This window comes from Rhea americana, unplaced genomic scaffold (genome assembly GCF_003343005.1).
Source record: "Rhea americana isolate MKP2758 unplaced genomic scaffold, rheAme1 scaffold_16, whole genome shotgun sequence".
Classification (NCBI taxonomy): Eukaryota; Metazoa; Chordata; class Aves; order Rheiformes; family Rheidae; genus Rhea; species Rhea americana.
Window position 1 is genome coordinate 6,803,565 of NW_028185705.1, and position 25,532 is coordinate 6,829,096.

Here is a 25,532-nt window from a genome sequence, read left to right on the forward strand (position 1 = left end):
CTGAGCAATACTTTAATCATCTGTGTCACTGTTAACTTATGAATATGTGATTAATGGAGTGACAGTGAATATTGATGGCTTTATGCGTTTTGAAAATTTTTCTGTGATCCTTGTCCCAGGCGTCCCTCTGAATCTGGTGCATACCTTTCTGTTCCTCACCAGTGCACCTGGTCTTCAGCAAGGACCTGGGGCTCCAGTTAAACAAGACTCTCGACTTCATGTCTAGTCTAAATCACCTGAGCAGTTGCACTGACGTCAACTTGACCTTCTATGCACAAAAATTTAGGTACCTTGAATACCTTGCTATGTTAGTTCTTATTTAAATGCAAGGCTTTCCTCCCAGCTTTCTTTATTAGTACTCAGATCTGGTCTTCTGATCGGTATGTTACCTACAGAAGGGATTGCTAAGGTATGACCACACTAATCTGAGAGAGAAACGTCCCTAAAAAACTGGGAACACCACAATGTGCTACTTTGCCATAACAAACTGCACGAATGTGGTCAATCGATACAGGCATCTTAAGAATGTAGGAACTTGTTCTTTCATAATCTACATCATATTCCATCAATATTCTGGTCACTAAAATATGATAAACTGAAAGCTTAGACTAGATCTGTAGAAAATTAGTGCTGGTTCTACTATTTGCTGTAGGGAATTTCTTGCTTGGTGCTGGTATCTGAAATTTTCTTTTAATTTTTTCTGTCTCATTTACTGCTCTTCCCTTGGAGAAGAAGGGGTACACACGGAAGAACTGGACAGTGAACTAGGTAAATCATCCATCTCTCGTTTTGATGTTTGATTTCAACTGCACTGTTTTAAGTCTTTAATTGCATATCTTCTCCTTTGTGTCATTTTGCATCTTTCAAGTTTTTTTATTTTAACAAGGCCTAATTTAGTAGCAAGACTTCCCTGGCCCAAGAAGCATTAGTCTTTCCATAGCCACAGATCTGTAGTACTTTTCTTACTAATTCAGAGTTTGAAAGAGAATTAAAATAGGGCCTTAATCTTGCAAAGTTTATTCAAATTTGCTTATTCCTGGAACCTGCAAAAGCCACGGCTTTTCCATTGACATTGCTGTCTCCAGAAAAAAGCCCACTGATGACAAAGTTGAGATCAAGTACCTAATGGTGCCTTTTCAGGACTGAGACGAAAGACATTTCCTAGGCAGAGAAACAAAGTGAGATTTAGGAAGTTTAAGTATTATGTAGAATGTTTTTGCTGAGCTCGGAGTGAAACTTTTTACAGCAGTATATGGTTTTGTGAACAGATGATTTGAAATGATGTGGTACACTTTTATTTGCTGCATCTTTTAGTGAAGAACACTGTCTTAATATCTAATCTCAGCAATGCCTGTTCAGTGTTTATACTGATGATGGAGGTAGATGTTATTTTTGTTCAGCTATGCTCTAGTGCACTTGGAAAGCTGAAAGGCGTAAGAGGTTGCACAGGATTTTATTTCCACCAGGTCTATTATTGCTTAAAGAGAATTATATTTACAGTTTATAGTTCTGCAGACTGGAAGATTGTATTACCAATGAATTAACCTCTGGTTTCTGTAATGACTTGCAAGTGTATTCTACTTCCCACTTTGCTGTGATGGATACGTCCTCAGCAGCCAGCAGTTATTGCCTGGACTTTTAACAGTACTCGAAGAACTACTCTTCTGGATAATATTGTTGGAATAATATTGAAGGCCTAATTTCTTTTAGAGCAAGAATTTAACAGAAATTACCATTTGAGGAAGAGTKCAGTTGGTTGAGTTGCAAGTCAGCATTATGCACAGCCCAGACAGATGGTCACCAGCAGACCTGCTAGCATCAGGAGTAGATGGACAGCTACCAATAGCCTGCAGGCATTTTTTGTGGAGGTCTTCATAAAGAGTGACTTGAAATAAGAGAAAGGGTAAAAAGCAAAATTAGAAGCAATAATGAAAGAGAAATGTTCCCTCTTTTCAGTCTGATATCAGAATCCAGTGCAAGAGTAGAAGGGCAGAACAAATTGATACAGGGARACTCATTAGTTGATAAGGCTGACACCAGTTCTGCACTCACTCGCAAGTGTTTTACTCTGACATCATGAGATGTTCCCTTGGTTTTAACGCAGATAAGCACTATTGAGGTCACAGCCCATAGATGTGTTGTTGAGATCTGCTAATACTGCAGTGTGAAGACACATTTTCAAATGATTCAGTTGGTTACAGTAACATCAGTGATGGGGCATGAAAACATGTGGCSTGTTCACTAACTGTACTCATGATTAGCATAAACTGGTTGTTGCCAGATATTTAGCTCCTTTGTTTATCTAAAGTTTGTTTTTTTAAGTGTGAGAAATTAAAACTTGATATATTTGCATGACTTGTTCTTTTTTTCCAAAGAGGTAGTTTAATTTCTAATAATAATTACTTCTATTTTGGCATAAAATTGTATGAAAGTATAAAAAAAATTCTTTGGGGTAGAACTGGACACAAGCATGGGCAGAACCTCCTGGACTCACCTTTGTGGGGAGCAGTAAGAGCTGAATACAATAAAGTCAACTACAGCCTCTCTTTAGTGATGCAAGGATACGACTAAAGTCCCTGGTGGTTAGAGAAGTTCTTTTTTAGGAGTCCGTCCATTCCTTCTGTAGAGTAGAATACTAAACAAGAGGATCTCAGCAGGAATTCATGTATTTAGCCCAGCCTTAAGAGTATAAAATGAGTATTTTTCCATTGGAGTTACCTGCTGACAAATATTCCGAGTCTACGCAGTGCTTCATGGATATGCCAAAATATAAACCGTATGGCTCACTCAGATTCCTAATGACACAAAAATGTTTTTGGAAATCTCACGTTTATAGTACAGTCTAATGCTCCAGGTCATCTTCAGTTTGACAGGAAAAGTAAAATAGGAAGATGAATATTTGAAAGCAGCTAAGGTGCTAGGGTGTGCGGCATGGCTATGGAGAATACTGACTTTTGCTTTAGAGAATTTCAGAAGCTTTTAGGAGTCTGAAAGCACATCTATGTAATCAACAAGTAATTGGTTGAAAGCATGAAAGCAGCAGTTTGGAGGAAGGTTTTTTTGTGTATGCGTGATTTTTTTTTTTTTTTTTTTTGCTTCTGAGAACACAGAATTGTCCTTAATTGTTCCTTAAATCCTTAAATGGAGAGCTGCGGAGATGTGAGCCTGCCTGGTAGCCTGGAGTACTTTGGGCATAATACTATTTTGGGGGTCATTTCTGACATTTTCTGACCTTCCATGAAAATTCTTCAGAGAAAAAAAACAATACCAAAAATCATTATGAAGAGAAGGAAAGCAAAATGTTTTCATTTGAGCTTTAAAAATCAAAAACACTTCATAGACCAAACAATCTCATTTTAAGGCATTTGCGCATTGTTTCTCCCGCCCTTCACTTTTTCCCCCCTCGCCCCCCAGCTTGGTCTCTTCACCATTCAGCTTTCACCATAGTGCAATTTAGGAGTAAAATGGCTGCCACAAATTGTGGTTTTCCTGAATGCTTGCTAGCTCGTAATTTAATTGCACTGAAACTCTTTAAATAAGTCTCATGGTGTTTTTACCATATGGGAGTCCTTTGCAAATCAGACGGTTCACTTTGCAAAAAGACTTTCAAGACTGGCCTGTAGCTTTTTGACTTCTGCTCACATGTTCTTGCACAGCATACGGGAGTATCAGTTTCCAAAGAATTCATTTCAGATTGGTCTGTCGATAAAATTACAAAGGATTTTCATTCCCCAAAGTTACCACTGGCTTGCATTTAATTGCTTATGTCTCAAGGAATCCAAAGACATTAGAACTGATAAGCATTAAATGATGATGAGAATGGAAAACCTACCTTATTTTGTCAAATAAGGGACATGTGGAGGAAAAACCATGAAGTGAATTTCATCTAATGTTCAGCCAATTTTGAACACAAACATAAACTTTGAGTAATTAGTCCATGTGTGTTTGTATAGATTCTGTTCATTTTCAATCTGGAAATATTTCCATCCTTATGGCAGCATAGCCAGAGACTGTAAATACAGAACTGGATAGTTACATTTATTCTAATTAATGTGCCACTGTTGATTGTACAGACTCACCAATTAATGACATTTATCAAAAGCAAAGACTTATTTTCATTATAAAAAAACGCTGATGATTTACTATTGGTCTTGTCAGTTTAGTGAAATACTTGAGGAATTATTTTGCAGGGGATATTTGAGCAGACATCCTGCGAACTTGTCTTATCAGACAGTGGCTTTTTCTTGATTATTTATTTATTAAATGTGTAGAGTCCATGGGGCAGGGACTGCACTTGCACAGTCTGTGGTGTGGTGGAGCCTTCTTTTGGGGTGATTTAYGGATTTCCATAAAAACCCCATTTGGTTTGTAGGATCATTTATTTCGGTACCTGCTGCTAATGGGAACATGGTGTGTAAAAATGAGTGGGGCAAGGATCAGGCCCCTTAGGTAACACATACAACTTTAATAACCTGAAAAATAACTGAAGTGAWTTTATTGCATTTGCTAATTATAGTTAGAGTGCTAGGTGCTTCCAGTCTAGAAAATCAACAGGAACAAAAGTGGATATGTTTCCAAATGTTAATTTTATCTTCAGAACAGTTTTTTTTGTTAATTATGCTAATTAAAAAAGGAAATTGCTGTTACGTGTGATTATGGAAACATGTGTTTTTAGATTAAGTGTTAGGCAGCAAAATACATCTGTGTGTGGAAGCACCCAGGAGGGTGGTTGCCATATGGGGGCTGTTTACATTAAATTCACATTGTCCAATTATTAAGGTGCATTTTCACACTGGGATCAGGGCTAAGCAAAGTAATGTAAACCCCTAAGAAAGGTGTAGAAAAATATACTTTTAACAGCGGTGTTGAGCATAATTGGCCCAGCCCTGGGACAGGAGATGGAATTGGTCCATCTGTTAGTCTGCCAAAACCGCTTGCTGTAACCCTACCCATCTTCATAGGCTGGCACTAAAGTCCTCTGCCTTGCAGCCTCCAGCCTCTGTGCCCAGGGCAGTTGAGCTAGGAGGAACTTGAGGCACTCCCAGACAGGAATTTTTTTTGATTATTTTCTCCTTTAATGCATAAAAAGCAAATCTAAAATTGATGGGCTATGGCATCTTTCCAGTGATTTGGTAACCCAGCACTAGCGGGACAGCTTATGATGTTGGTGATGTGCCGTGCCATCCTCTATAAAGYAGGCTGTGAGCATCCTGAAAATTGTGTTGGAAGAGAGGTCTGAGTTGCTGATGAGTTTTGTGCCTTAAGCAAGAGTGGGGRAAAAAGTCTGCACTGGAAGCTTCAGTAATTTTTTTTTCTATTTCCAGAATTGCCTGCAGGTTGGGAGAAAATTGAGGATCCCGTATATGGTGTCTACTATGTAGAGTAAGTGCTGCTCTGTGGTTCTGGTGTGGCTGTTGGCCAGAGAGAGACGCTTTTCCCCTGCAGGAGTCTGGACACCTGTGTTGGTCACACGTCATGCCGAGGAGGAGCAGCCCTGGCCCCTGCACGGGCAAGGGGTTGCTGTGGGAGAGGGCAGCTGTTCCCTGCCGTTCCTCACCCTCCTGTGGGATCTGCATCTCAGCCCACCGCCCTTGCACCTAGGATCAGGGTGAGCTCAGGGGAGGCAGGAGCACCCCAGGATCRGGCAGAGCTCAGGGAGGAAAAGACCATCCTGAGGTCGGGGTATGCAAAACCCCAGCACCTTGCTGCTCCGAGGCCTGAATTCCCCCACGAACACCTGCTTTTTCAGTAAAGACTCTAATTTGGAAAGGCGGAGGGTGATTCTGACTCCTGTCCTTTGCCAAAGCAGAGCTCTCCTTAAGGTGAAATGCATTTACCAGACAGTACGAACCAGCGCGCGATTAACTGAGCCTGATTCTCTCCGTATAACCAAACGTGAGCRTGCAAAGCAGACCACCAATTCAGCGAGGAGTAAAGGAACGCTCAAAAGGAGGAACAGAAACGTCTGCCTGAGCARATAACCGCCGCTGAGCCGTTGGCATGGCGTTGCGTTGGTCTGTGCGGAATTACGGGTTTAATGCRACTCTCTCTGGAATTGGAGCAGCTTCTTTTTTATCTACGTGACAGAACGCTCCCTTGGGAAACCAGAGATCTGGGTTTTGTTTCATCGCTGACCCCATAAAATGAATTTTTAATTATGTGTATACTCCTGTCTAGTAGGATGGCTTAYGATAGCCCTCAGAGTCGACACGGAGTACAGTTTCTGTCTGCTTTGGCTCGTTTCTGACCCTGCCATCTGTGCCTAGGGAAACAGGTTAGCAAGCTGTGTAATTAAGGCTTGACATATATTTACCAAAGACATCAAGAATATTTTTCGGCTATTAAATGTCATACCAAGAGGTCTCTCCGGCATTTTTCATGTTGCTTTATATATACATGCCCATTAGTTCTGTGGCACTCCTTAGTGATGAAATTAAGTAGAAAAGCAACAGCAATGAGGCCTAAGTTTGTTGTGTTTACTGTCTATCAAATGCTTACTATCTATCAGATAGTAAGTTTATAATTTAGGCATTTGTTTCTGTCCCTTCCAACCCAAGCACTCTTTCTGTTCCACTTAAAGGTTTTCATTGAGAAACATCTGTAATCTCCAAAAGTTTAAATTAAATCACCTTTTAGAAACCATTATCATCTTTCTCAGCCTTCTGAAAACCTCTTGAAATTGGAAATCTCTTGCAAAACTCGTGAACTTGTTTTTAGACGCTTATTTGATGTATCAGGTATTTTTCAAGTGAGTTAATGCCAATCTTTAGCAGAAACATTCTGAACAGAACACCAGTATGCTTGTATCATAATTACTTRCAAACTTGTATTTATTGATAAAGACATGGGACAAGAGAGTAAAGCCAATTCAGTAGCGGTGTTCCTGGCGGCAGGTTGCTGTAATTTGCTCGGGGCTACCTGCTCCTTTGCCGTCGAACCGAACGCCTGACGAGCCGGTCATCTCGGCACTGTGTTTTGGGTCAAAAGCAGCCTGAGAGTCCTCCAAGAAGAACAGCTGAAGTTTCACCAAACGCTGGTTTCAACTGGGAGTATTTTCTGGTGGCTAATTCTCTGTATGTGTGTATAAATACATGTGTGTATATATATGTATGTATGTATATATGTATTTATATATATGCAMGTTTAGACTCATCCAGAGCCCAGGTTTTCAGGTCCTAGCCTGCATTCAGGCAGCTATTTTTCAGACACYGTTAGCAGCACGCATTGATCACATAACTGACCCATGTTACCAATTATTGGTTTCTTTTTCTGACTTCAGTGAGCCAGGGAATGACTGCACCTCTGGGAGTTTAACTAAAACAGGGTTTGATATAGACCTGTCTTAAAACGCAGTCAGGTGCAAGAGCACCTTTTCTGCGTTAATTGCATTTTTCCCAGCTAGAAGACTAATGTATTTGAAGGAATTAGCCATTCCTGCTCAAGACATCGTATCAATACTGCAATACACTTGTTTTCCTAAACATGCCTTTTGGCACGAATGATGAGCATTGCTCCATGTACACTGCTGTTGGGTTCGTTTGCTGTTTTACTTTTTTCTTCGGAGGAGTTTTGAGCCGTGTCTGTCATTCCTACTTGTCACCTAAAGAATTTCATAATACGTTCCTCTTTTTCTTCCCCAGCCACATCAACCGAAAGACACAATATGAAAACCCCGTTCTTGAAGCRAAGAGGAAGAAACAGCTTGAGCAACAGCAACAACCACCAGAAGGTTGGCACCCAGGCGGGCGTGATGGTTGAGGTTTTCACTGCGGGCACGGGCAGTCCCTTGAGTCAGCAGCCCTGTGCTGAAGTGTTCGTCCTCCCTTTTGTAGTCCTTGGTGTTTGAGGGCAAAATGGCATGTGTAGGAAAATTTACATATACTCTTTGCAGRAGATACAGCAGAGGAGAAAATCTGATGCATATAACCCCTTTAGTTTGGTAGCTTGCAGCCCTGTAATAGGGAGATACTTTATGTCTGTTATTTCTGGAAAGTTTCTAGGCTTCCTAGAAATAATAAAACCCCACTTTTTAATCTGCTCCACCAAGTTTACTCAAGCCCCTGTTGTTCTAGCCTGCATTGAGACTAAAAAGCTCTAGAAGAAGACGGCGATCAGTCAACATTTACATGTACRCTAAAGAAGCATCTCTACATGCATGAGTTTTTAATGTAAGACCTTTGGGTGTTGTTGAGCTGTAACATCTAACACAATTTGATTATTTTGAATCATTTTTTTTCTTTTATTTTTTTTTTATGCAGCCTGACTGCTGTGAAGGACTTCTAGCATTTTGGTTTGTTTTGATACCTTAATAACTTTCCCACCACTCAATTGAACAACTGTTATGGTCCAAGGGGAAGATAATTTAGGCCTCGATGTTCCTCCTGCAGCCCCATTTCCTGCAATGTCAGCTCTACTACTTAAAAATCAAGGGGAATGATGCCATGCAGGCTGTGGAGAGCAGATTTCATGCAAAATGTTGAGAGCACTTGGACAYGTATCATTTCAAGTCCCAAGTTTGWGTGCAAGGTAGAAAACCACAGCAGACAAATCAGTTGACAYGGACTTAGAGAGTCCTACTGAATTGTTTTTGAACATCTCAAGTTATTCATCGTTCCATGGCTCTGCTTCCCCTCTTGCCATGCTTCATATATCTCCTCTGACCCCACACTTGAGTGTGTTTATGTGCAGGAGCTCGTAGTGTGGTTGCGAATCAAGTAACRTTTCCCTCTTTGCCCTCTCTAGAATGGACAGAGGAGTGTCCATCTCTCCCAACACCCGCTGCTCCAAACCATGTTTCAAACAACCAGGAGGCAGTTCGGGAGGCACCAGTGCAAGGTAACAACCTTGTTAAACTAGTTGTTAAACTGCAACAAGCAAGGTTTTTCCTGAGAACAAAATTTGTTCAACCACCAGCAAAGGCAGGATCTCCATCACTAGGGTCATCAGACCACAGCACATGCCTGCGGAATACCCCAAGGGTTTGAGAGCAGTGCTCCTTGCTACCAGATGTGAGGGGCAAATGGGACTGCCCACATGATAAAAGGATTGTGGCAGTTCTCCATGGTCTTTGAAAGGTTCCAGGCCTTTAAAAAGGCATGGTGAAAACAGGAATTTCCACATCAACAACTGCTAGAGGATGCAAATGCAAGTAGGTGCATGTAGATCTCTTTTCTACAAAGCTGTAGGGGCACACAGGGACTAGGCTTTTGCATCTGCTACACTACCAAGTTTAGAATGAGAATCTTTAGACTAAGATCCAGTGCAGGCATTGCTTTCTTTTCACACAAGCTAACCTTCCCTTCAAAAAAAACCCTCCAAAAAACAAACAAACAAACAAACAAAAACCTCATCATGCTGCAATATGATTAAAACACTAACATACATTAACATGATCATATTTTAGTTTGAGAGCCAAAACCAATATCACACCATGTCTGCACGCGGGGGCAGGAAAACTGTCAGGTTAAAGCAGTTTTAACAACCCCGGCAGCTGGCCAGTATGTTTGGGAGCTGTGATGTGTGTACATCATCGGCACTATTTGGCAAAGTCGTAGTTTTGGAGAGCTCAGGTGTTCTGTTTGTGTTTGTGACTGCCTGAGTAGCTTGTTTCTAGTTTTGCCAGGGAAGGGTCTGGCTTGTGATTCTGTGATTTTCCCTTTTTGTATTTGTGCTTTGAGTCCGCATGAAAAATGGAATACAAATGCTTTTAATGTAGAGGGGTCAGAAGCTGGGGGAATACCAGAAAAGGGTATTCCCTCCTCTGCTGTCTGGGGAGCTGTACAGAGGTACCAGGCCTCCATGCTCAATCCTTGACTGCAGTTCCAGAAAACAAAAAGGCAAAAGTGCTTTGGCCACATATTGCTTCTGAAAGAGCTCCTGAGTTGAAGCTCAGTAAGTCACTAGCACCTTTGGGAAGCCCTGCATAGGGAGGGAATGATACCAGTAATAGAGGCTAGTGCCAAGTGCTTTTTCAAAAACACCTACAGACTTGGGGTCATGTCTTGCAGTCTTACTATGGACCTACTTGAAATTTGAACTGAACATGTGCCCAAGTGCTTTGGGCTAGTTACAACCTTACTGCTTGGTGTCAGTGGTATGTGTATGGCCAACTGCTCACAGGTCAGTGAGTGTCCTAAATAACCAGCTAGACAGGACATGATTTTTTCTTTTATTTGCAGCATGAACTGAAACTTTGCCAGATCAGGTAGCCAAAAAGGGCAGAGTGTTTCGCGTGTACCTGTTGCCAGTACAGGTGCTCTCTGGTTGTTACTGTAAGTGCTCATAAGTGGGCTTCATCTTCAGCTGTGTGTAAATTGTGTAGCAAGTTTGTGGCATTGCGCTGGCCTGCAGAAAGCCAAAGGCCGGGGAAGGTAAAAGAKCAGAAAACCGGCTGGAGCGTGTGTCATCCTGAGGGATGTGGGAGTGGGTAGGGGCAGGTTGGCCCCGGGAACTGGGAGGTGCTCCTGCGTTCAGCAGTTTGGAGGTAGTCTCCGAAGGCAAGCCTGACAAGGGTGCTGCGGTCCTGGGCTGCGTTTTCTGCTGTGGAGAACCAGGGAGGGCTCTGCTGCGGGTGGCTCAGCCCTTCTGAAGCAGGCCTGCCAAATTTGACAGCATCCAAAGCCACCAGTGTCTTCCCATGAGGTGTTAGAGCGTATGAGAGTAGTCAGTCTGGCAGCAAGGAAAAGCGTGGGATCTGGGTACGCTGGCCTGGTTAGGGGGTGCGTTAGGCATCGTATGGGAGTGCCCCAAAGCAGCTGGCCCTCTCTGGGGGGAAACCCGTGAGTGTCACGTCAGTGTGCTATGCTGAGACCGGAGCGAGGGCTGCCCAGGCATCCGGGCATGGCAGTGCGGTGGGCCGGTCCCCCCGGGGATGACCTTAGAAGCCATACCCACCCTCTGCTCACTTCTCACTGCTGTTCATTGAAATTTTGGGGCAATGTTACAGGAAAGCGTTAGCCTGCCTCAGCACAGCTCTGCGTGGTGTGTTTTGGCACTCATTAATGRCTTGCCTCTCACTTTTTGTTCTTTCCTCCTTTCACTGTGCTGCTCCTGTCTTCTCTCGCTCACCCTGAGCACCTGCTATCTCCAGCCGCCCTTGGGCTGCGGCTTTCCATCCCTGCCACCCATGTGAGCGCCAGGAACGAAGCACCTCTCCTGGGCCTCTGCCGCCCGCTGCCAGCGGGTGTTCTGTAGATACGCTCACCTGAAACGAGACCTCCTCCCCCATGCTAGRTGTGGGGTGTAGCCTCTGTGCAGACTAACGTGCCACCCTTCCCTCTTACGCAGGGCATGTTCACGCTGTTTGTAGGCAGATGCCAGCAAGCTTTGCTTGCTCTGCTTGTCTTTTGAACCAAACATTAGCCCAGCACCAAGCCCTGGGTAACATATGCTGCCTCTCAGCCATCCTYATTACCTGAGACATTGGGTTGCACTTCAGCCAGCAGGGATCTTTTTGCAGTTTGGGCTCTGAGCAGAGCGTCTGCCCCCAGTGTGCGGGATTACCATATTTCTGTGCTCCCCTTCAAAGGCAGAAGGCTGCAAGTCCTCACACTACCCCCTTGTGAATCGTCTTCAAACGCACTTTTTTCCCCACTCGTTCCCACTCGAAGGCTTATGAGCTTCAAATCCCCGAGCTCTCCCTCAAGGTTTGCTTTCTGAGCAGCGGCCCACAGTGGTGCTGCTGAGGTTTTTGAAAGTATGCCAGCTCTGCTGGCTGTAATAGGCCCTGCTCATCCTAGAGCTGTCACCAGAGGGCTTAGTGACACAGCCTTTTTCTCTCTAAGCATCAAAAACAATTAAAAGTGCAAAGGTGCTTGATGTTGGCATCGTGAAGTACAACAAATTTTCAGAGCTTGTGCAACGTGCTTTGCAAGGACTCGCTTTTGTTTGGAGAGCACGTTGTTCTCTCTTCTGTGCTCCCCAAGAGCGTTGTTAACAGCCCTCCAGCACAGCCACTCTGGTCCTGGGGTGCTCTTTGATTCGTACTTCACAACGGCAATGTTTCATCCACAGCAGGCAAGGAGCAGAGAGAAAATAGGCAGCACTTCAAATGGTGTCTGAAGAACACCATTTCCATCCTCCCCCTTTTTCTTCAGAGGAGGTCATAGGGTGGTAGCGAAGGTGGTGGGGAGAGCTGGATTAAAGTGTGTCTTGCTAGCGCTCAGATTTTTTTTTTCTTGCATGATGGGCTGGGAGAAGGTCAAGCAGTTAAAAATGTAACAATGCTCCTTTTCCTAGAAGTTCTCCCTGTGACCTCCTTCCATCACAGGCATTTGTTCTTCCTCCCCAGCCTGCGCAATTCAGCGCGCTCTGCCCAAGGAATTGCCAGTTCTGGGACAGAAGAGACCCTGCGCAGCAGGGCTGAAATGCCCCAGCAAAGCCACGGGAGCTGCCTTAGCGCAGCATCTGCTCGTGACGGGTAGAGCCAAGTCCCGTGTTCTTGTGAACAGCTAACCCTGCTGTATTTCCTCTTCCCAGATGRATGTAAGCATCTCAGGACAAAATGAAAAGAAGTATATTGAAGCTAGCTATGCCAGCGCCAATGTATTCTAGTTCCAGCTGCATATTTGCCTCTGCATAGTCTCAGGGCTTAGGCATGGGCAACCACAGTGCCAAGTAGTAGGRCTTCTGCTCACTCATTTTATTGCATGATTGGTTCCAGTAAAATGGGTGAAGTGGGATGAGATGCAAGTAAATTGGATGCTGTCCCAAAGCACTGCTATATTTGCCCATGCAATTGTTAGAATAGGAGAGGGAAGAAGAAAAACAGACCAGATGTTCTTGCCTGCCTATTTATAGATTTTTCTAAACTTCCTAAACAGGAAAACCCTTTTTTACCCGAAACCCTTCTGAGCTGAAAGGGAAGTTCATCCACACCAAGTTAAGGAAAAGCAGCAGGGGATTCGGCTTCACYGTCGTCGGAGGGGATGAGCCGGATGAATTTCTCCAAATCAAAAGTTTGGTGCTTGATGGCCCTGCAGCGCTGGATGGCAAAATGGAAACAGGTACCTCTGCTTTAAACCAAAAGTGCCATACTGTGCACTCTCTCATCCTAGTGCTGCCTAGGGAATGGGCAAGGAGGAGTCTATTTTGCATTTTCATGTGTGGAGGCACTGAGAAGCACGGTGCCTGGTAGGTGGCAAGGAAGCAACGGGCCAGTTTGTTTGTTCTGGCTGAGATTAGGCCCAGCACGGTGAATTCCTGTTAGGAATGGCCTGAGGCTGCAGATCCTGAATTATACATGGGATATCACAACCTTAAACATCCTTTTCTTGTAGCCACAGTGTTAAAAACAAATCATCACTTAATCAATAGCTAGACTTCAAGCCAAAGTAGGTCTGAGATGTGGTATATGGCACCATATATGAGCAGTTGGTAGTTGAGAGCCTTCTGTCAGAGCCCTCATGTGCTCCCAGTTTTGTTTCAATCATGTCAGTGTAGCACATGCATAACAGTGAGAGCTGGGCTTTGCAATAACTGTTAAATGGGCCATATATTGTCATTTGAATTTATTAATTTTTTGCAGGAGCCAAATTACATTTTCACTGTCAAAAACATTTACATATGCGAAAGCATTATGCAGAGAATCCATTGAGTACAGAGAGTTTTTGCTTGCCCAGGCGCGACTGCTCTTTTTCCTCGTAAAAGTATTTGTTGCTGCTCCCGTCCGAGTAGCCCCATGGATGCTGCGGATCAGAGCTCTCAGGCTCGAGCCCTCAGACTCCTGAGGGAGCTTCAGGCACAAAAGTGGTGTGGCTAAATGGGTTTGGTATACCTACCTGTGTCTTCTGCAGGGGATGTCATAGTCAGCGTGAACAATACCTGCGTGCTGGGCCATACCCACGCTCAAGTTGTGAAAATCTTCCAGTCCATTCCCATCGGTGCTAGCGTGGACCTTGAACTGTGCCGAGGCTACCCTCTGCCCTTTGATCCYGACGATCCCAACACGAGCCTGGTTACGTCCGTGGCGATTTTGGATAAAGAGCCGATCATTGTGAACGGGCAGGAAAATTACGACTCTCCAGCGAGCCACAGTAGTAAAACGGGGAAGGTAAATGGCACGAAGGAAGCGAGGCCAAGCAGCCCGGCTGAAGTCTCTTCCAATGGGTCCCACGGCTACCCCAACGATACAGTCTCTTTGGCATCTTCAATAGCAACACAGCCTGAACTCATAACTGTGCATATAGTGAAGGGGCCTATGGGCTTTGGCTTTACTATAGCGGACAGTCCCGGTGGGGGCGGCCAAAGAGTGAAACAAATCGTAGACAGCCCGCGGTGCCGAGGCCTGAAGGAGGGCGACCTTATAGTCGAAGTTAACAAGAAGAATGTGCAGAGCCTCACTCACAACCAGGTGGTGGATATGCTGATTGAATGTCCTAAAGGAAGCGAAGTCACGTTGCTGGTGCAGCGAGGAGGTAGGTTTTCAAAGTTACTTGAAAATATTTTTTCTTGAAAGAGACGTGTCACGAAAGACCTGCTCTCCTGAGCTTCTGTTTAGAAATTGTTTATGTCCTGAGGTGTAGAAACTGCCTTATGTTGACGGTTCTCATGTCAGATATGCAGTAAAAATTATTGTTTTGTTGTTGAAGCAGTGCTGGGGGGAATGTGCATGTAGTTCCCATGCACCCATGCCTACACTGTACCTCAGACAGTAGGTAAAGGGGTGGTGTGCTTACACCTTTACTTACGTGACAAGCCCTGATCCCATGTGCTGGTAAAGCTTAATTCTTTAAAATATTATATGGGCATAACTTGAGCTATTTTGTGAGATGAAAGAGGTTGGTAGTACATGCTGCTTTGTGATTTGCCATGCCCAATATCAGACAGCCACTAGCTTTTCATTGTGGAAGGGTTACACTTTGGCTGCATTTCAAGGGAGAAGGAGAGAAGGAACATCTCTAAGGATGGAGATGTTCAAAAGCCATTTGGATAGGGTACTGGGCAACATGTTCTAGGTGACCCTGCTTGAGCAGGCAGGTTGAACTGGATGATCTCCAGAGATCACTTCCAACCTCAACCATTCTGTGATTCTGAGAGAATTTAAACTTCTCCAAGCTGTAGGCAACTGAAGTTATACTTCTGGACATGTTTATCTGCTGAGCCATTGGGAGCTCAGCTCATTTTTGGTTGCATTGCTAAGAAGACTCCAGCAAGTACAAAAAACTTCCTTGTAGCCAGTGCCTGTCCAGCCCAGCTGTGCATGGGGATGATAACCCATTAGTGGGATCAGGCCATCAGCAGTAATGCTAGCCCATGCACTGAGTRATTTTGAGGTCAGGTGAGGTACTATACCTACCTTGCACAGCATACCTTTAGTCTGCGGATTAGAAGCACAGAGCTGCTGTGGAGCTTGTGAAAGTCCACGTCAGCTATGGTGTGCCAAATGAGAGGAATAAGGTGGCCAGGTCCCACATATCSCTGTTCCCATTGCAGACTGCTGCCTGGCTGCAAAGAGGGGGAAGGCCTTGGCGTGGCGGATCCAAGAGGCACCAAGTCCCGGCTCTGCCGCGCTCCCTGCCCCGCATGCTGCTGTGCACAGGGTGCACGCATGCCGGCTCTGCAGCGCTAGCTTAGCTGAGGAGGAGGTGCTGGATCCAGCCCCTAGGCAGCACTGGGAGGAGTGTTTCATGTAAGAGTGCTTTTCTGAAACCTTTCCAAATTCTTCTGATTGTAACAAGTTAGCAACGAACTCCCACCAGTTTTAACAGGGGACAAGCTGCTTTCAGAATTTGCAACTCTGGTGTCTTATTTTTGAAAGGCTCTTCCAGGGAGCTGAGGACATTGAGTCTGAAAATAATAACCGTTCTGGTGAAAGTGGTGCTTTTCGCATACTCCTTTCTTTCCAAGTGCTTATTGTATTTTTATATTTTGATAGTAAATTAAAAAGCAGAGAACCGAATGTATTAAAAGTTCTCTAATTTTATATACAGGTTTCCTAAATATGAGTTGCTTAAAGACTTTCAATACTAGAGAGCCATTAATATGTATTGTATTCTCATGAGTAATGTATGTATTTTGGAGAAAATATGGTTGGAAGAAAAACAGCCGCTATTATTAATCCTCCCAGAGAGCGCACAYGTATCTGGTACCACCATACATTAATTATTTGAATTGTGGCTGACATTTAATAATCCTCCTTATGCCTTGAAGGTATAATGAAAAGATTTGATGAGGAAATAAAAGTATAGTTTTAATAAGGTAGTAAATAGTTCGCTGGTAAAATTGCTGAATGTCATTTCTTTCATTTCATCAAGATACCGAACCCATATTGAGCATTTGCTATCACCTTCCCAGCTCAGTCTCCTCGAACCCCCTCCSTCTGTTGGGGCCCTGGTGTTTCAGTCTGGTTATGGAGTACTTCCACTTCCAAATTTCATGCCATCGTGGTACAAGGTGCTGAAACTTTGGTGGTCCTTGGTCCTCAGTCAATCATTGAAACATATTTTTCTCCCCRTTCAGGAGAGGGAGAGCTGCTTGGGAAGGCGGTTAGTTGGGGCAYACAAGCCGAGCAGACGCAGGCAGCACTAGCAGCCCCAGCCTGGGGAGCAGGCGGGTTTGTTACAGGTCATGAGATGGAGTTGGCTAAGATGCACCCAGTGCTCAGAGCTGAAGCATTTGAGTCCTGTCTCCAATAACTTCACCTTGCGTTACCCCTGCCAGATCTGTTGTTTGAAGCAACATCCTCAGACAACATGCTGCTTTTTAGTCCAGTTACAAAAATGCATTTGGTTCCGGTGTCTGATAAGCTCCTTCAGGGCTCTCAAAGTACTTCTTCAGCTTCCCCACAAGTTGTCCTTTCCTCCTCCTCCCTCTGGTGTCCAGCACAGAAAGTGCTCTCCGAGCCTGTCAGCACCCGTGCCTTAGCGTGACGTTTGCATGCAGCCGGGCTTTGCACGAAGCATCGCTCCAACRCTAAGGCTGGTGCTCAGAGCCGTCCAAAGGATTTGTCAGAAGTGATTACTAATCAGGCAGAAAAATATCAGAAAGAGATGTGTAATATATGGGAAAAACTCTGCCTGCTCCAAGCTGCTGGTACACTCCCAGCAACTGGCTTTAATTGTTAAAATGCAAAGCCCACAGCCTCTGACAGCAGCCTGTAAAATATTTAGCATGTCTTCAGCTGAAACTCTGGCTGATGGGAGCTGGTAGGTCCTGCTGTTGCTTTTGAGCGAGAAGCAGAAGGATGATTTCGGGAAGGGTGAAGCAGGCCTGCACCTGCTCTGCCACTCATGGGTCATCTGAACATCATTTGCAGGACTCCACAAGGGGGAGATAAATACATTAACTGAGAGAGGGACAATTGTGGGTCTTTGAGATTTTGCTTTCAAGAGACCTTGTAGAAAACCTTCTCTTATCTGCGTTCTGCTTTCACTTTTTATTTCAAACAAAATGCTTCTGCTTTTCGCCCTTCTCCTGCCCTCCTTAGGGCTTCATATTYCTGTGCTATGATTTTTCTATTTCATCTCTACATAGCGCTAGATAAAACTCACAAGCGATGTGTCTCAATCTGGCCTTCAGTGCTTGCGAGGTTCAGGAAGGGTGAACCCCAGCCTGAGCCGGGACGCGGAGGGGCTGCAGGGCACGTGAGAGCAGACCCAAAAAGCTCCTTTAGCTTAATGAAATTTAAGGGGCTGAGGGGGCAAAATTATTGTCTCTAAGTGTCAGGTTAGAGGCAGAGAAGATACTTAAACCAAAGAGAGATCTTGGCTTAAGAACAAACAGATGTAGTTTGACCGTGAATCATTTGAAGCTGGAAATAAGAAAGTGCCAACCCATTAGAGCCTTCAAGGAAGCTTGAGCCTGAAGTTCAGTAAATTTTTGAAGGGGATATGACAAGTTTGCAACGACAGAAGGGAGGCTTGACAACGCAGGAGGTCCATTCGGGGGCCGGGCACCTGAACGTAAACCAGTGCTGCTAGTTACAAAATGTAGAATTAAGCATACGGTTTTATCTTTGCCTGATATTATGCATTTCAGTTTATTTCGAAGAATCATTGTTAAAAAGGCCAAAAGAGAAGGTACATCCTCATTTTGTATATTYATAACTGAAAAGATTCTTTTTTAGCTTTGAACCTACCAAGTAATCAAAGCACTTTTCTCAAAAAAATGGTACTAATGTTAGCCTTTCAAAAGCTGTTTTTCATTGAAGTCTTGTCTATGCAATGTAATTGATTGCAATAAGTAATTYTTAGTTACTGCTACACAGATTCTATTCAGAATCAAAGCAACATGTTGGCAGAGTATTTTCCCTTTTCCTCAAGTAAATTTTATTCCAGAGTGTGGCTATCCTGGGACAGATAGGGGGGCAATTCCAGAGAGAGTTATTCTGCAAAACTACCGTGCTTCATTTTATTGTGTCAGTAAGGTCTAACACTTATCTCTGGGAAAATATTTGTGTGTCTTATGGGTGTATTTTGCAAATTACCTCCGATTAAAGTGCTCAAGGAGGATGCTTTCCGCATCCCTCACCCCTCAATTTTATCCCAGTCTTCAGTACAGCCAACTATATGGTCATCCAAAAATATTACGACTGGTTTGTGTTCGGTTRCAAGAATTAAGCTGGGTAGTTTTCATACATGTTCGAATGGAGAGGGTTTGCCTTCAAAGCTTTCACAGTTAGTGCTAACTAATCACATCTGCATGGGCCGAAAAGCCAAAAATAGCATAGACCTTGAGCCTGATCTACGTAATCCCCTTGAAGATGTGTTCCCACTTCACTCCAGATCAAAGTAAAAGCACGCAGATGAAACATCACTCATTCACATGCCGTGTGCAAATCAGTGGAGATTATAATAGCCTTCCCTAGTGCAAATTCACATTAAACTGAAGAAGAAAAATCAGTCTCTTTGGATTTGCATGATACATATGCTGGAGTTTCAAATCCAGTTGTCTTTCGTGGGCAGAGGAACCTCTGGCATACCTGTCTAAATGTCCATCAGTGGGCACCTGTGGGCTTACCTCCAGCTAAAAGCAAAATCAGTAGCAAAATGCCTTTTCATGATTCAGTTGAATTGAAGATGTTTGTGGGGAGACCTACACTGATAGTCCTGTTCATTTGGTCCTTGACTCAAAGATCTTAAGTAGGTCCTTTTAATACATATACCTTAAAGAGAAATTTGCAGCAATGGAACAAAATTTCAAAGCTATAAAGCAATAAATCCATCAGGTCAGCTTAACTATATGGATGGACTATTGTTGCTGTTCCATCAGTGCTCAAGGCTAATTAACCTCCACACAGGAAGGTGTTAACTCCTTCATCTTGGGGTGAGAATGCCTGCTGGAGCCAACTGCTCTGCACCTGAAGGGTCTTTCTGTAGCCTGAGATGGGAGGACGTTTTTCTCCCTATTTATCCTTTGTTCAGGCACTGAAATAGTAACACAAAGAAGCATTTCTTTGCTGCTGGCTGCAGCTTCAAGGTCCCTCCCASCCAGGGCAGCGAGAGTTAAAAGATCCTTAAGACACAGTGGGAAAACTTTACAAACAGTGTATCATAACTGCTGATAATTGCCTGCCYGTTATAAACAGCGTGGTGGAAATCAGATTGCTCTTTGAGATCTAGTGTGTCGAACTACAATGCTGAGATGTAAGGGAGCAATGACATCGAGCATAAAATACCCAGGTTGAGTGAGATCCATTAATGCTGTTGGCTTCAGAGGACATCTCCTCAGTACTCCTTCGTTTCTGCTGCCACCATGAGTGCCTATCGCCTTGAATTTTATAAGCAATAACGCTGTCTTTCTACGTGTTTCTTGAAACATCTTTCGCCCATAGAAACAGAGCCATTTTATCATATTGTCCGTACCAGAAGTGCTGGAAATCAGTCATTAGAGCCAAACAAAAAAGCAATACCRAATCTCACATTGTTAGAATTGGATCTCCTTCTCAGTTGCTGTCCCTAATGATGGAAAGCAATGGTAATTAGAGCTGTAATCCGCTATTCATTGGAGACTTGAACTCTTTTTGAACAAGCCACTCACTTCTGTTTGCCCTTTAGGCTTGCAGTGAAGAGCGAGCTGAAAGTCATGCCACTTCAGCCTCTAGCTGCCAGGAAATTTCAAACTGTCCCAGCAGCTGCTGAATTAGAGAAAGAGGGAGTCCAAGCTGCATTTAGGACAAAATCACAACTTAGGAGTCGTATGACCGTTGCCACAGAGTGTGTTTGCCTGTGCCAGAGCTTCTGGAAAGGAAGAAAAGTTCGCCGTTTCCAACAGCGCTTTCACTTCTTAGCGCAGAGGGAGCAGGATGTTACAGTGGGGTCTTTGTCCTGCGCTTGAATCCACAGGCACCGCCATGGGACTCTGTCCTGGCTTAGCTCGGAGCTGCTGGCACCGATGGTTTTGCAGGACGACGGCCTGGCTGGCAGTGGTCTCCCAAAGGGCCCTCTCTGTGGCRGGTCCCTGGGGCCAGAGGCTGAGGTGAGGTGCCCACAGCCGGCGTGGCGAACGTTGGCTGCATCTGTGTGCCTGCCCCGGGTGGCATCGCTGCCCCTCTCCCGTTGCGAGGTAGCTCCACCTCATCTGCTCCCACCRCGTGCTGGATGCAGCTGCAGGGTTGATGCAGGCTATTTTTCTCTTAAGTTTATATCTTCTGCTTGTCCTCAACCAAAAGGTGGCTCTCGTACCCTTCAAGACCTCTTTCATTCGTGTCTTCCGTGGGTCACGTCTTGAAAATGGTGATTCCCTCCTGTCTGCTTGGCCTTTTATACTTCCCTCCCCAGACCACCACATCCTGGCAGCTTCTTGCCGCGGCAGGAACGGGGGCGTATCTCGTTCTTCTCTGCCATATGGTGTGTTCAACTCGCCTCTCAATTTTGGAAAACCCCATTTCAAATCACTTCATTTTTCCCTTGCTTCTCCCTCCTTACCTCCTGTCAACCACCTCCAGTTCCCAAAGCCTCCCAGTACCTTCTGCTCAGGTATCACCCTGCTTATTGAATCTTTCAGTAATTTATCATTTGTTATGGGTTATTTTGAGATGTACATTGTATAATTTCTGATACTGTAATGTGAGTAATACCATCCAGAAATAACTCGTGAGGGTGTTATCTTTGATAGCTTGTGAGTACTCCTAATTAATTGGTAAATTAGATGAAAAAAGTTATCAGAATCATAGTATGTTGAAAGAAACATATGTTCATTTGTAATGCCAAGATTTTTTTTTTCAAATTCAGTATAATTCCAGTGTTATAAATTTCCTTATTAAATTGGGAAASTCATTTGGCATTTGTAAATCTATCTTCAATAATTTTGTACTGTTTATTTTTGTTRCTGTTTACTTTAAAGAGATTTACCTGGGAAGAAGGAAATCAGATTAGTAAAGTTTTTAAGCTGGTCTACAAATTGCATTAAAATGAAATGTTGTTAAAGTATTTTATACTGTTGTCTTTCCATTTTTTGCAAATAGACAACCCTAATAAAAGTAAATTGCATGACTAGCCAAATGCTAAATCAGATTTAATACAGTTTTAACACAAATTGCCTAGTTTTCATGAATTACTTGCAAGGAAGGAGCAGGTCTTGAGGAAGCTTTATTTGAGAGTGGTTGCATCTTTTTTCCGAAAGCACTGAGTCTCTCTCTGTTGTTATTTTCTCTCTGTTAAGTGCAATTGCCTTCTAAGAAGGCTGAAAGGCTAATGAGACTTTAAAGCAAGTTTTGGTGTCACATTTACTATTCTCTTACAGCCCTGTTCTGATTGCGGACTGTTACATCAAGAAGCAGATACAGAAATCAGTCGAAGTCAGAAAAAGAAAAAGGAAAAGCTGCACATTTTGATATTTTTAATACAACATTTGAAGTTCATATCCCTTATTAGGATTGCTTATATGGATGTATTTCTATCCAATGTGCAAGTTAATTTTGCGAGTGTTAGGTAGGTCTTTTTGGGGCAATGCTGCATATTGTTATGCAGCACAATATGCTGATTGCTGGTAATAGGTTTTGTAAAGAGAGCTAATGGCAACTTGTTTTCCCTTTGTGATAAAAATAAGCCAAACTTAACATTTAAAATCAGGTCGTCTTATAAATATTGCAATATTTGGAAATTGCACAGAATGTTTTCTCCTTCAAAGTGCTTGACGGGTGTGAAGTGTAGTGACAGTAACCGTTTGTTTCTGGGGATGTAAATTTGCAAGGCCTGGGGTAACGGTGCTCGCCAAAGCCWCGCAGGGTGAAATTTTGGTCCTGCTCAAGTTTGTGTCGAGACTTCTGTTAAACTCCAGGAGGCAGCAGGGTTTCAGCAAGGTTTTGCATGCCTACGAACGCCTGCAGCCACACAGGATAGTCCTTGGTAGCGCGTTGAGCCCCTAAATAGTCTGACGTGCGTTACTGATGCTCATAAAATCTGCACTTGCAGGAACCGYTTAATTGGCTTCTCCAGGTTGTGCTGGAGTTTCTCAGTGAAATACGAACCAACAAATTCCAGTAACAACTCTGAGAAGCCCAAGCACTTAAAATTGAGGCCCCCCGTTAGGTCCCCAAAATTGCAAAGCTTGGCTTGAAAAACCTAAGATCCCAAAATACTACCTACGGCGCTCTTTTCATCTTTTTATTTCAAGCCTCTAGTATTAGTATTCGACCGCCTTTTCTCAACCCCGGAGGCTAAGAAACTTCAAACAAAGCAGATTCTCATACAAGCACCTGCCTCCAAAAACAACAGCTTTAAAATATTACAGTCCTGATAACAAAAGAGACTTGGCGTCACCAGCATGGYGACATTTTAATTGCCTGCAGCGTTTTCCGCTCTCGCTGCTGCGGTGCCGGCGACGTGCCGATATTAATATGTTAGTCCCCGGYGGCACAAGTGTTTTCCCTTCATTACTTCATTTGCACCGATTCTGTGGCAGAAATGAGTAAGCAAACGAGGAGATGCCTGTGAAATCTGCTTTGGGGTCAGGGTTAGTTTTACACCGATTGCCCTGCATTTCTCTGGCAGCGTGGCCTGTCTGTGCTGTAGCTTGTGTCCCCCAGATATAYGTGTCATCCGAGCTGCAGAGCTGCTGGGAACGTTAAAACAGGATGAAGCAGTTGCTGATTCATTACTTGGCATTTTGTTATGCGCTTTTCAATTATTTCAAGGGCTGAGATTGTATCCTAAAGGTTTGAGATTTTGCATGAGCTTGGTTTAAGGTCAGGAAGAAACCTGCTCTTTATCCATTGAAGAGATGAACAGTTAATGTACTTGGAATAGCAAAGTAATTTGTTTCGTCTGATCTTGCATGTTCACAAAACCCAAYAGCGATCTTGTGAACATTAAACTCATGGCTGCCTCTCTGTGGCAGGAAATTTGGATCTGCTTTAAAATCAGTCAGAAAACCAAAGCAGTTGCTGAATGCTGGAAGTAAAAGTGGTCAGAAATCTTCCCATCAGGTTGTTTTATTGCGTGAATCACCTTATCTTTCAGAAAGCAGTAGGCTCTTCTCCGAGAACAGAGCTGGAGATGCCTTGGCRAATGAAAGATGAAAGCGCTGAAATTCTTCCTAAAGGCTTTTTTCTCCTTAGCTGGAGATTTTGAAAGCTTTTTTGCTTTTCTTCCCCCCCCCTTAATGTTTTGATTTGGTTTCGGTATTAAATGCTGAAGTGGTGTAAGCGGAGCGACTCGAACCCACGCAGTGTTGTTTTATATCAAATGTGATGTGATGTAACACAAGGTGGCACAGCAGAACCTAATACTATGCATCGGATAAGGCAGATTTAGCTAGAGCTGTGCCTCCCGCTTCGTCCTTGGGTTTTGCACAGCGGGAAACGGAGCAGGCTGGGAGCTGCGCGGTGGCGGGGGCTTTCTTCCACCCACTTTTTCCTCCCGCCCTTGCACGCCGCCTCTGCGGTGTTTCGGTGTGCGTGTGCTTGCGACTATGCAAGTATTTCTCAGCCATGTTTTGGCCGGGTGTGGTGGGTGCTCCCCTGMTTTGGCACGATAATAACCAGTCATAACAGAATGAATGAAGTATTGGAAATCCAAGAAAAGTCTTAGTTTATTGCTGTAATTAAATACAYTTGGAGAGTCCTTAAAAGCAATAGCAGGTGGGCAAAATTGAGAGAGCAAGATGGTTTTGTAGTGTACTAGTTGATGGTTTTGTTCTGAGACAGATGATGCTTTTTAATATATAGCCACATATTTCTAAGCTTTTCTTTTTTGAGTTTAATTCTTTTTTCTTTTTTCTCCATTTTGTGTAGGGACTTTTTTGTTTGTTTTCCACGTTAGCTTTCCCTGGTTGGATAGAGCTCGTTTTTAGTGGTGGTAATAGTAATTATAACTGTAGCAGCTTTGAGGCCCTATTCAAGCAATGCCTTCAGCGCTGGAAAAGCCAACAACACACCAGGGGTGGGACTTGAAGGGTTCATAGAGCTGGTGCGTGGGACAAATGTGGTGATGGAGGCTGAGACCAAGGTGGAGGCTGCAGGTGGCCGAGCAACCTGGGGTCGGTCCTCATCCTGCGGCTGGAGGCTCATGAAGGGAGATACTGCATAGGTATAGGCTGGGCGTTGGACATCCCTGCGCTGGAAATCAAACCCTCATTTGAAGGGCTTATGGGGAAGGGTAGGTTCCTTCATGCATATCTGCAGTTATATGGTTATTAATGTATGAATACACATTTTTTTAAGGACATTGCGGGTCTTTATTTACCATCTGATTATGGTGCTCGCCTTCTCAGATTCATGAGGTTTAGGAAATCCGATGTATTTGAACATTTTTAAAAAATATTAACAGAGATCTTCATTTAAGCATATAAGCTTTAGGAAAAAAACCCTTAATTTAATGAGCTTCCTAAATAAAATTTAACAACTGATGACATGCTTTCAACTATAGGCTAGATTGGTAATGGTAGCACTAATTTTCAGTCTCTTTATTATCTTATTGTCTTGGCGTTACTGTATGTGTCTTACTTCATAGTTAAATTTATATTTTTATAGTAATTAAATAGCCTTCTATTAGCCTATGTCTTCCTTACTGCTTTTAAAATCAATTCTGATTTGAGATACTGGAAATTACAAGGAATTGTGTATCATCTTGACCAAGAGTGAGTAATTGAGGTTAATACGATTTAACATCTTTAGAGCAACTAGATCTGAAGTTCTTGTTRATGACAATAATATACTACGCCTCGTTATGTTTTTTGCCAGGGCCAGTAGGTTAATAATGCCCAAGATGCCAAGATGGTCTCTTGGAAACAACACTTCCTAAGCTTTAGCGTTTTAGAAATGTGGTATTTTTCACTTAATTTGGTAGATTCCAAACTTGATCTATGGCAGGGCTGAATTCCTTTGGTCTAGATCATTATCGTTATTATGCTTAAAGCTTGTATCGCACAGCTTATTTTTACGCTAGTGCGGTAACACRGTTGTTTTGCAGATCGCAGTGACAAGCAGAAAAGTTAGGCAGTTGCAACGTAGGGGTTTTCTTCTTGATGGCGCTCCTTATGGTGGTGTGCAGATCCGCGTCTCTTGCTGCCAATTATTCTGCTGTGTTTTCTTGTTCTTTCTGCAGTCTGGAACAGATCATCTGGCTTTTTTTTTTTTTTTTTTTTTTTTTTTT

The 25,532-nt window shown here is 43.6% G+C and overlaps 1 protein-coding gene across 1 annotated transcript in view; it reads left to right on the top strand.

The window, feature by feature from the left end:
- The window catches only part of MAGI1 (membrane associated guanylate kinase, WW and PDZ domain containing 1), a 332,618-nt gene that overhangs the window by 265,987 nt on the left and 41,099 nt on the right, over positions 1 to 25,532 (top strand). The window contains exons 7-12 of the mRNA XM_085300010.1: positions 730 to 768; positions 5,325 to 5,382; positions 7,641 to 7,729; positions 8,743 to 8,835; positions 12,822 to 13,004; positions 13,794 to 14,414. Of these exons, the coding sequence (XP_085156136.1) occupies positions 730 to 768; positions 5,325 to 5,382; positions 7,641 to 7,729; positions 8,743 to 8,835; positions 12,822 to 13,004; positions 13,794 to 14,414 (1,083 nt within the window). The remainder of the gene's footprint in view (positions 1 to 729; positions 769 to 5,324; positions 5,383 to 7,640; positions 7,730 to 8,742; positions 8,836 to 12,821; positions 13,005 to 13,793; positions 14,415 to 25,532) is intronic.